This window comes from Gossypium arboreum, chromosome 12, assembly GCF_025698485.1.
Source record: "Gossypium arboreum isolate Shixiya-1 chromosome 12, ASM2569848v2, whole genome shotgun sequence".
Classification (NCBI taxonomy): Eukaryota; Viridiplantae; Streptophyta; class Magnoliopsida; order Malvales; family Malvaceae; genus Gossypium; species Gossypium arboreum.
The window spans coordinates 88,526,822-88,538,125 of NC_069081.1; the positions used below are offsets into that span (position 1 = coordinate 88,526,822).

The window sequence follows — 11,304 nt, forward strand, 5'->3', positions numbered from 1 at the left end:
GGTTTAAGGGCTTTCGTAAGCTCAATTGAGACTTGAACTTGCTTGTAATGTATGTTAAACATAGACTTAACTCGCATGTATTGATTTATTGAATATTACTGAGCAAAATGCACATGATTGGTTCTGTTTACTGTTGTAGTATCTTCTAGCTCAGGGTCTGACAACTGGATCGGGTAAAGGGTGTTACATTAGTATGATAAACTTGAATCATTAATTAACTTATTTAGGTCCAAAAATTTTCATTTTGGAAAATTTTCATTTTTTAACTTTCTTTATATATTCATTAGAACTATATAAATTTTGGAATTTTTAAAAATTATTTAGAATTTTGAAAAATTATTTTTGATTTTTTTGTAATTTTTATTAAGAGAGACCAATTTGCTCATTTTCAAAATTGACAAGGACCAAAAAGGTATTTACACCAATCTGTTATTCAGATTATTCAAGTTATTCGAATTGTAAAATTTAACTTGACTCGAACTTGAAACTAAAATTACTTATTCGAGTTGACTCAAATAACTCAATTCAATTAACTAGAAATTTAATTTTTTTTATTTTTTTAATTGAATCGAGTGTTACTCACAACTAGTTTGCAACCTCTAAAAATTCCCTGCATACCTTAAGAAATTGTTCCAAAAGAAAACAAGAAAGCTAAACAGTAAAGACTCCTTGGACGAAAAAAAGACGGAGATAAGCAATAACGATTCTCTACAAAGAAAAGGCAGAGATGAATAGTAATGATTCTTTGCCAAAATTGTCTCAAAAGAAAAGACGAAGATACATAGTAGAGATTCTCTACAAAAGTTTTGTAATTCAAGGAATATATTCCCTGTAATTGTAATAATAGTCTGGAAAATAACAATTGTGTAAAGCGAGAAAAAAATATTTGTATAATGCAACGAATCAGATTCTCCAACAAATGAGACAAGAACTCTCTATAAAAGACTCTCAATTTGACAATGAAAGACATGACTCAATATGGCAATGAAAGACATGACTCAATACACAACTCCAAAACTCTCTTGAGCAAAGTTTCTCTCCAAAAGTTCCTTAACTTTTAAAAATTTAAGTTTTGTTTTAAAAATTTTAAATTTAGAACAAATCAAATTTAAATTTTAAAAATTTAAACCTTAAATTTTTAAAGTCAAAGGAGGACAAGTAATTCTAAGTTTTACTTTCAATAAATAAATATATAAGTCAATATATATTAAGTTTTAAGTCTAAGCTCAAAAAGAATCTTATTTACTTCAAAATAAAAATAGAACAATTAAAAATGTAGTCTTATTTGCTTTAAAATAAAAAAAAATTAAATTAAATTTGAATTGGGTTGGGTTAGAGTTAGAGTTGGATCTTCTATTAAATTTTGGGTTCGGGTAGATTTTTTTTCTTAAGAGTTGGGGTCTAGACAGATTGGTCAAGCTTCGAGTTCAGTTCGAGGTGGGCAAAAATCCACCTTACCCTATTGCCATCCCTGTTCTTGTAACTAAAAAAAATCATAATCCTAATGGGAATCTATTACCGGTAACCTTATAGCTATCTCTAGGTAGTGAACATTGCCTTAATCCCAAAACAAAGCCGAAAAATTTTATTGGGAGATCAAAAGTAAATTATAAATGTATGAGGGATCAAAATGTTATTTTACTACTTATTAATTTATATTCTTATCATGTTTTAAGAGAAGTAATTTAATCAATTCTAGGGGTTAAAGTCCCTACCAGCTTCCTCTAATTTTGTCATTATTGAATCCAAATCAAAAACCAAAATAAAGAGGTTATTTTATTAGTATAATTTTGTTCATAATGTAAAATTGATGTACCAATAAATTAATTTGCTAAAATATTAATTTATCCGAATATAAAAGGTATTTTTATGTAGCAAATCCTTGATCATTGTTCATGGTAGTTTTTTTCTGCCAAGCAAATTTTTTTATACCATTGCTGGCACCAATTTTATTTGAAAACTAATGTATGATTTAATACGTAAAACCTTTTGCCTTTTCTATTCATATTTGCATGGGATTGACTTTGTTGTATCATCCATCAATTGAGTTGCACGATCCGTCTCGTTCTACCTTCCGGCAGTCCGATGAACAGTTCGGTCTCAACGTCCGAGCTTGGACTGCTTTCGTCATACGGTACATTGTCTTCTTGCTCGCTCAATCTTTTCCATGATTTTGTTCCACACTGAGACATGAACAACTTAAAAAGACAAATTAATGGTAGGTATAATGAATACTAAAAAAATCAATGAGATAATCAATAGCGGAACGTGCCAAAAATTTTGAGGTCTTTAATTAAAACCTTTTAAAAAAATTCAAGAGTCTAATTAAAATTTTCAAAAAAAAAAAATTAAGGGGTTAATGAGCATTTTCCAAAATTCTGGGGGTTTGAAATTTTTAAAAATTTTGAAAAATCTAATTAAAAATCTTGAAAACTTTGAAAGGATTAATTAAAATTTTTAAAATTGAAGGGCCTGATTAATTTTTTTTTTTAAATTTTGGAGGGCGAAGCCCTTTAGTTCTATTAAATAGTAAATAATATTTTTAAACCGTAAATGTTAACTTTATTAAATTTCAATTTTGTATAGGGACTAAATAGTTTCACCCAGTAATATTATTTTACTTTAGACCTCACCTTTTCACAAAGCTTTTCATTTTCAGCAGCTAAGGCTTTCTCCTGAGCCAAAAAAAAAAAAGGTAGTTGTTAGCAAAAAGCTAACTCCAAAGGATTAATTGCACATAATGTTCTTAAATTATTACTCAAATTTTAAATTACTCCTAAATTTTAAAATTTTTAATAGAGTTTTAAAATATTAGTATTGTATCAACAAATTCTTTTCATTAGCCTCATTGTTGGTTTGTGCGTTACATTTTAGCTCCAATCTAACATTGAGTATATTTAAACTATATGGATTAAATTTTAAACATATCTAAACCTATCGGATAGACAGCATAGATATGATATGTTCAAAGAAAACACAAGCATTCCTTTTAAATTTTAATGGCATTATATTGTTTTCTTTTTCATATATCAATACAAGCTATCTATGCCGTATGTATACACGTGTTTTTAATATGATTCATCTCAGATTCGAGCTAACATTTAATGCTCAAACTGACGTTATATTAAATGAATGACCCGATTAATACAAATTAAATACTTTAAATACTCAATCAAAACATTTTAAAGTTCAACAACCAATTTAAAAGAGTTAATTACACAAAATATCCCTAAACTATGATCTTCATTCTAAATTGATCTCAAAACTTCAAAACATTCTAATTACATACTTAAACTATCGATGTTATATCAATTAGGTCCTTCTATTATTGCAATCGTTAATTTAACCATTAAAAGACTTGTGAAATCTTATGTGACATAACTTAAAATGAAAATGTTAAAGAAAAGTAAAATGTAAAGATATAGTAAAATCGAAGAAAAATGGAAAGAGAATGATAGTTTCTGTAAAAACTTTGAAAACCTCAACATCCATTTTTCTTTAAATTTTTCATTTTAAATTAATGTCTCATTTAACAATTAAATTAACGGTCTTAGTAATGAAAGGATCTTATTGATATAACACTAATAGTTTGAGGATGTAATTAAAATCTTTTAAAGCTCAAGGACCAATATAAAATGAGGGCCACAGTTTGGGGATGTTTGATGCAATTAACTCAATTTAAATCTAAATCACAATTTAATTCAGAACATTGTTGAAACCCAAAAGGTTTACCTTTTCTTTCAATTGTTCAATCTGGTCCCTGAAAATTTGTGTCTGAAAAAGTGAATAATAAGGGTTAAAATGTGTTTACATTTTCATTGTATAAAATTTTTAAAAGAAGCACTAAATATTAATAGTTTTCACAATCAAACCTTTCTTGCTCTGATGATGCTCACACTCTTTTGTAATTGCTGTTCTATCTCTTGTAATTCTTCAAGTGTGCATGAACCCAAATTCTCTCCAAGTAGTTTCCTATGGCCATTTTAGAATCAAATTTCAACTATCTTTTTTCTTTTGTCTCAGTCCTTATATTTTTCGAAAACTTGAAATTTAGCCCCTCTACTTTTTAGATTTTAAAGTTTAAGGTCAACTGTTAACACTTTTAAATTTTGATTTGACATTTAAAATAAAAAAGCTTATTCACTTGGTAGCAATATAATTAAAAATGAGGTAATTAACCTTAATTTAACAAAAAATAACACTGTTAATAATTGAACTTAAAATTTAAATTTTGAAAAATAGAGACTAAATTTCAAAATTTTTAAGAGTACATGGACTTATCTTATATTTTAACCCCAATATATATTTGTGGGGGTTGAATCTTATAAAAGACCAATACCTTCTTGAAATTTCAAGATCTTCTAATGTCTTCAACATGTTTGCTGATTCAGTCTTTAGATGCTGCCATTCTCAGTAAATATGCACCATAAAAACATGAAATTAATAACCTTGCTATATATATGATTTATATTTGATAAACAAACGGTATATAATTTTATGCATTAGTGGTAAATTAGATGATGCAATATCCAAGGGCAAATTCAATTTTTTTTTAAGGGGATCAAATTAAATTATAATTTTTTTATGAGATTAAAGTGTAATTTTATATTATATTAACTTATAACTTCATCACTTTCGAAAAGACTAAATAAATTTTTTTTCATTTTTAGAGACACCAATGTGTGATTCTACCACATAATAACTTTTAATCTATCATTTATTTGAGACTAGAAGATAAACTTTTCATTTGAGGGGGAGCAAAGCCCTACCTGTTTCCACCCAATTTGCCCCTAGCAGCATCATCTAATTTATGGATTGTGTATAGAATTATGTACCGTTAATACATATAAGAAAAAAAAATGCATATAATTAATGGTGAATTTAGTTTCTCAACTTAAAAAAAAAACTCGAGAAGTTAATCCCTCTATTTTAATTCATCAAAATTTGGTCCTCGTATTTTTACAAAAACTCATAAATTAATCTAACTGGACAATAATGTTAAACCTTACCAATTTATACATGACAATTAACAAAAACTAGCTATTCAAATTCATGTGTTTACTAACAAATGGAGGAGAATCTATATAAAGTAAAGAGATGAAAATCATAAATAAATCTATAATTATTTGCATTAAGACATCAAAAACAAAAGACATGCTAACCTGCAGGTTTTGTTCAATTGGCTTATTGGTTTCGTTATCCTTTGTATGCCGCCTATAACGTTCTATAGTTTGCTGCATGCTAAATAAATGATATATCCAAATAGCAACACAAATCAATGCATGGAAAAACTTGTAACTAAAAACCAAACAATGTTTTAATTAGGACAGAAGCTACATGTATATAGGCATAAATGCAAAAAAAACCTCAAATATAAAAAAAAAAAAAAGAAGAAGAAGAAGAAGAAGAAATGATTAACTAAACAGAATCATTAAGCATTTCCACAATGAATTTCAAAGATGAAAGAAAATATCTATGTACATATTAAACATGACATAAACATTTTCAACAATGATCAGAGTTGTATATGAAATCATCTGTAGATCATTAATACATTAGGTAAACAAAGTTGACTAATGTTGCTGTCTTTTCTCTGAAGAAATTTTTGGATTTAAACATGAATAACATCCAATTATATATTTTCTAATAACACTAATACTACATAAATAGATTAAAAAAAACCTACAAATAAAATAACCATTTCCATATGATACTTCCAAGACACCCCTTTTATTTTAGAAATATAGTTTAAGAAAAAACATTGTTTTATATTGCAATAATACCAGTACATGATGAAAGGGATAGTACTACAAGGTTATCAGAAAATTGTACCCTTTTTTTCAAATAAACATTATTTTTCAAGCCAACACCATGTACAAGGAAAATTTTAAAGTTTATCTTTTAGGACAAGGTACAGTTTAAATATTTTTGGTTTCACTTTTGGTTAGTCCTATAAACCGGCATCATTCTAGTCACTAAGTTGTTATAGTAATTAGGGATTAGTCATAAAATATAGTTTAATTTTGGTTCTTGGAAAAACCCCACATGAAAGAACAATGTTGTTGAGAGTATATAGCACTAAATGATGTGCGCAAGTGAGAGTTTTTATGGCAGAATCAAACAACCCTAAGTATGAAAATTGGTGCTGAACAGCAAATTAATTGAAAAGTGAGGGGGGTTTAAAGAAAATTATTACTTACCTAGAGCTTGCAAATTCAAAGAGCTTGCCTCTAGGAGAGAAGATGATTAAAGCAACTTCAGCATCACAAAGAACTGATAGTTCAAAAGCTTTCTTTAGTAGCCCATTTCGTCGCTTTGAGAATGTAACTTGCCTGCTTGTATTGTTCTCTATGCGCCTCATTTGTGTTTTTCCCCTCACCATGATGAGGATCTTCGTTCCTTCAAAGCCAACAAAACATATATATATGAATTACCAAACAGGCATTAAAACAAACACATGGAAAACATAAGAATATAAATGAACAAAAAAAAAGAAAAACAGTTATAAAAGAAGCAAATTATAAAACCCAGAAAACCCTTTTTTTCTTTACATGGATTTGTAAGAAGAAACTGAGGGTTTTAAGTATATATGTATATGCATATGTATATATGAAAATCAAAATCTTACCAAATTGGCAAGCAAAGAACTTGGAACTTTTTTTTTTTTTTTTGCTTAAATATTACAGAAACCGGAAGGAAATCAGATCAAGTAAACATTTAAAACATGTAGTTTTTTTGTTTTTTTGTGATCTGATCCTTTGAATAATCAAAAGAACAAAAACCCAGAAAGCTAAAAATGAAGAAAAATATCCAGGAAAAACCCAAAAATTAGAATTTTATTTTTATGGTGATTGATTTGTTTTGGGGTTGTGTCCCTTTATTAGTCGCCACCATCAAAGGAAAAAATTTATATAAAAAAAACGACAAAACCCCACAAAACATCATCCTTTCCTTTTTCATCTATCTTTTAAGCTATTTTTCCTCTCTTGTAAAAATTCTCTATATACAAACAATACAGGTGTAAAGCAAAGAGCATATATATCTATATATATATATATATATATATATATGTATAAAATATAATAGAGTTTAAAAAGGAAAAGAAATCGCATTTGCGAATTTGATGTTTTTGCTTCTTATGGTAAACTCATTAATACAAAATCCAAAGATACTACAAACTTACATAAAAAAGCAAAAGGAAAAAAAAAACTACTTTACTAAAAAAAATACACCAAGTGGGTTTAAAAGAGAAAGAAAAGAGATTTTATAAACAAATACTTTTGTACTTCAAATAAAATTTTAATTTTTTATAAATAAAATTATCTTCTTGAAAAAGAAAAAAAAAAATGGGAAGTGGAGAGAGAGTATGGGACAAATATTTGGGGACAAGATAAGATTGTCCGTACAATTCCGTACATAGAAGACCAATTAGGTTTCGAAAACTCAATAAGAGATAATAAAAATTATTATTATTATTATTATTATTATTATTATTCTTTGTCAAAAACCTTAAAAAGGGAAAAAAGGTTTTTTGTTTTTTGGAAGCTTCTTTTAATTTTCTTGTAAGAACTTTTTCATTTTTCATTTTTTAATATACATTGTTTGGCTCTTTTACCTAAATATTATAAAAATAAATTATTTATTAAAATTATATAAAATGAACAATATTTTAGATTGCGCAAACCGCTCGAAACTAAAAATCGAGATAAAAACGGTTGGATCGGTTTATGAAATTTTTAAAATTTATTATTTTTATGAAATTTTAATTTAATTATTTTTAGACTTACAATTAAATTAATTAAATCGAGATATTCATATAAAAAATGTGGTTTCTAATGTTATTTAATAAATGCTTAAGTAAGCAGTGTTTATACTTTATATACAGTTTAAATTATTTAATAATGATTTAAAATATAATATTTAAATTTAAAAATCGAGATATTCACAACTCGATCGGCTCACTTTTTCTTTTATTTAATTTGGATTTAGTTTTTCTTAATTTCGGGTTGGGTCGAATTGATCCGTTTCATCGTTCAAAAACTAAAATTATGTATAAAAAAGTTTATATTAATATTAATATATTCTTATAGTTAAATTTAACCATTCAAATTCAAGTTTCATCACATTTTGCGTTTGGGTTGAGTTAGCTTGTTAATTTATTAATGTAAAATTTTTTAAAGTTATTGGTTGTTAAGGTTTTTTTTTAAAGTTCGACTAGTGAATTTCGAGCAATAATTTGATGATCAGGTTAGTGATTCAATACAAATCGGCCAGTAAAAGTAAAGAATATACTTTAGATCTAAGTTGATCTAACAATCAATGATAGAGATCAAAGAAAAAAATTGTTTGGATTTTGATTCACAGATTTGTGACATTCAAAGTTGTTTACTAAAAAAAAAAGAAAGGGGATGGAGAGCTTTCTATTGGTCCGGATGATACAAATAGAGAAAGTCATACAGTAACTATTTTAACATTCCAATAACATAAATGAAAACTTTCAAATAGTTTAATGATTATTTTGTAATTTTTTAAAGTTAAATGAAGAAAATGTAAATTACCAAAAAAAAATACAAAAGTGAATGTGAATAGCTATACATGTTATTGTGAGAAAGGTTTTCAATTTGGTTGGTATTCTTATTGATGCCTTATATGGGCATTGGCTGAGGTTGTTGTCCAACACGACAGGGTTCTCTTTCACTTGCTGTAGCCTTCAGTACTTGACAAACTAGCCTATGGTTATTATAATGAGGGACCACAATGATGCTGTTGCTACCTTTTTTTCTTCTTTTTTCAATCTAAGGGTCTATATTTCCTTTTGGGATATGTGAGATCACATCGTGGCCCTTCAACAACTTTGCTTTATAGTAATAGAAAAAATATTAGGTTTAATTATGGTTTCGTCCCTCTATTATGTTGAAATTAGGTTTCAAACCCTTCGTTTTAGTTTGGTGTCTCTACTCTTTCCTTTTCTTTCTTTTTATATATATATATATATATATAATGGTATTAGTATGTTCATATTGATAACACCATTAGTGGTTGTCGTTAAAATGATTAACATGAAGTTTTTTTAAACAACGTTAAGTGTGTTTATCTTTATTCAAGTATGGAGTTGGGCTGAAAGCAAGTTGATTGGATTCAAGGTTTATGTAACATCCTTAAAACTCCCTTAGTCATAAATAATGTAAGATAAAATTTTAGCGAAATAAGATATAAGATAAAAGAAAATGAAAGTTACAATATATCAACAGAGAGTTAAATCAAGAAATATTACATGATGTATTAAGAAAGGGACTAAATTGAAAATATGCATAAAATTCTATGGCACGAGCATAAATGTAACATCCCTACAATTGATAAATAATAAAAGTAGTAATAAATTGAATAGTGTATAATTAATTTTGTGTAAAATGAGAATTATATAAAGCGGATAAAAGAGAATATTGAGGAGTGTTAAAATGATAATAATAATAATGATTAAGAAGTAAGTTTTAGTATATTGATTTAAAGTAAATGCTAAATCGTAGAAAGTTTTTGGCTCAAGTGTAAATATTCAAAATTTAGGTGATCAAAGTGTAAAAATAAAAAATTTGAAGGACCAAAAGTGAAAATAATCCAATTTACTAAGATATGGAATTGGCATGCAGGAACCAAATTGAATAGGTGAAGAATTGTGAGGGATTAAATTGTAATTTTACCAAATTAAGTGATGATTCAATGATAGAATTTTGAAATATCATAAAGGGAAAAATGGTCAATTAGCAAGAGGGAGAGTCCTAGAATGTAATGATAATGTTGATGATATTTTGATAATTTTTTAATTAATTAATTAGTTAAATATTATTTTATTAATATTTTGTTTAGATATTTATTATTAATTTATTTAGAAAAATGGTAGTATAAAAAGAGAGGACGGATGAAGGAAATGGATCATCCTTCCCACGTGAGTGAAAGGATATTAAAGAGAGAAGATGAAGTAGAGATTCTAGAGAATATGTTCATCAATTTAGAAGCAAGAAAATAGTAGATAAAAGTGGAGAAAATGAGAAGAAAAAGGAAGGAATGTGGTGAAGATGAGAAATGCATGGAAATGAAAAATTCTTGACAAAGGACGTAAGTTTCATACTAAACCTACTTGTATTTCAATAGATTGAGTTAAAGATGTTTTGAGTGAGATGTATGAAACATGCATTTAATCTAAATACTAGAAATAGAAAATATTTGATGAAGAATAAAGACTTAAAACACTAAATTGATAAGAGAGAATGTGATTTGTATGGTGAAAAGTACTAAGTTTAAGAAATAAATATGTAATCTACACATAAACATAAGTGTTTAAATTGTATAGTAATCAAAAGTATGGCAATTATGTGTGAATGGATGAAAGATAGTGCAAAGAATTATGGAAAAGAAAATATTTTTTCATTAAAATAGCTTGGATAGTAGCAGTGACTTAACTTTGAAAATTCACCAAAAATTATACAAAGAGATTGAATTAAATATGTAATTAAATCTTATTGAGTCTAGTTTCATATGGAAGAAATGGTGAAAGAAACGAAATTTTATAGTTTTAGATATATTAATTTTTGTGAAGCAAGGTTAGAGTGGATTCGGGTTCCCCTGTTCTGAATTTGGAAAATCATAAAAAATTGTAAAAAAAATTATTAGGATTTTAAATTTATATTTTTAAATTCTTAATGAGTCTATTTTCAAGATAAACAAACAGAAACGTCATCCAAACCCCGTACTAAGAAATAATTAATTTTTAGTAAAGAAAGGTCGAAGCTGTCAAATAGCAGAATAGGGACAAATTTGAAGAATTTACTGTAATTATTAGCTAAGTCATAAATTCTGGAATTTTTATGGTAAAAAGATATTTGAGTATAGTTTCAAAAACATTAATTGGATCTTAATTTCGAATTCTGTAGCTCAAGATATAAATAATTTAGTGACTATGACTCAAGTGGACAGCTTTGATATGAATACATAAGTAAGTAAATAGTGGAATTATAGATAATGTTACATATAAGCATGTTATATACTAAAAGTTAAAGATTCTAACAAATATTTACATAAAGGATGTGGAATGGAGAGGAAGAGAAGGAAAATATATATATGAATATATATATACATAGTAGATGAATTTGAAATGTTTCGAATCGGTTGTAAGTGATGGAATGATTAACATGTAAGTATGTTTAAACAAATTGATAAAATAATAAGTGAATAATTGTTAATTTATGTGATATTTAATTATTTGTTAAAATTTTATGAAGAATTAAATTGATTAGCACAATTTAGAAA

General features: G+C 26.8%; 1 protein-coding gene across 2 annotated transcripts; it reads right to left on the minus strand.

The window, feature by feature from the left end:
* Positions 1 to 1,843: 1,843 nt before the first annotated feature.
* LOC108459647 (MADS-box protein SOC1-like) lies at positions 1,844 to 7,018 on the minus strand. 2 transcript variants are annotated; one of them, XM_053022469.1, is made up of 8 exons: positions 6,629 to 7,018; positions 6,201 to 6,399; positions 5,163 to 5,241; positions 4,340 to 4,401; positions 3,873 to 3,972; positions 3,733 to 3,774; positions 2,634 to 2,675; positions 1,844 to 2,198 (listed from the first exon to the last, which is right to left on the minus strand). In XM_053022469.1, the coding sequence occupies exons 2-8, from the start codon at positions 6,380 to 6,382 to the stop codon at positions 2,040 to 2,042; spliced, it is 666 nt and encodes a 221-aa protein (XP_052878429.1). In that variant the 5' UTR covers positions 6,383 to 6,399; positions 6,629 to 7,018; the 3' UTR covers positions 1,844 to 2,039. The 2 variants fall into 2 exon arrangements, with proteins under 2 accessions (XP_052878429.1, XP_052878430.1); XM_053022470.1 differs by having other exon boundaries at positions 1,844 to 2,183; positions 6,629 to 7,015.
* Positions 7,019 to 11,304: the final 4,286 nt, after the last annotated feature.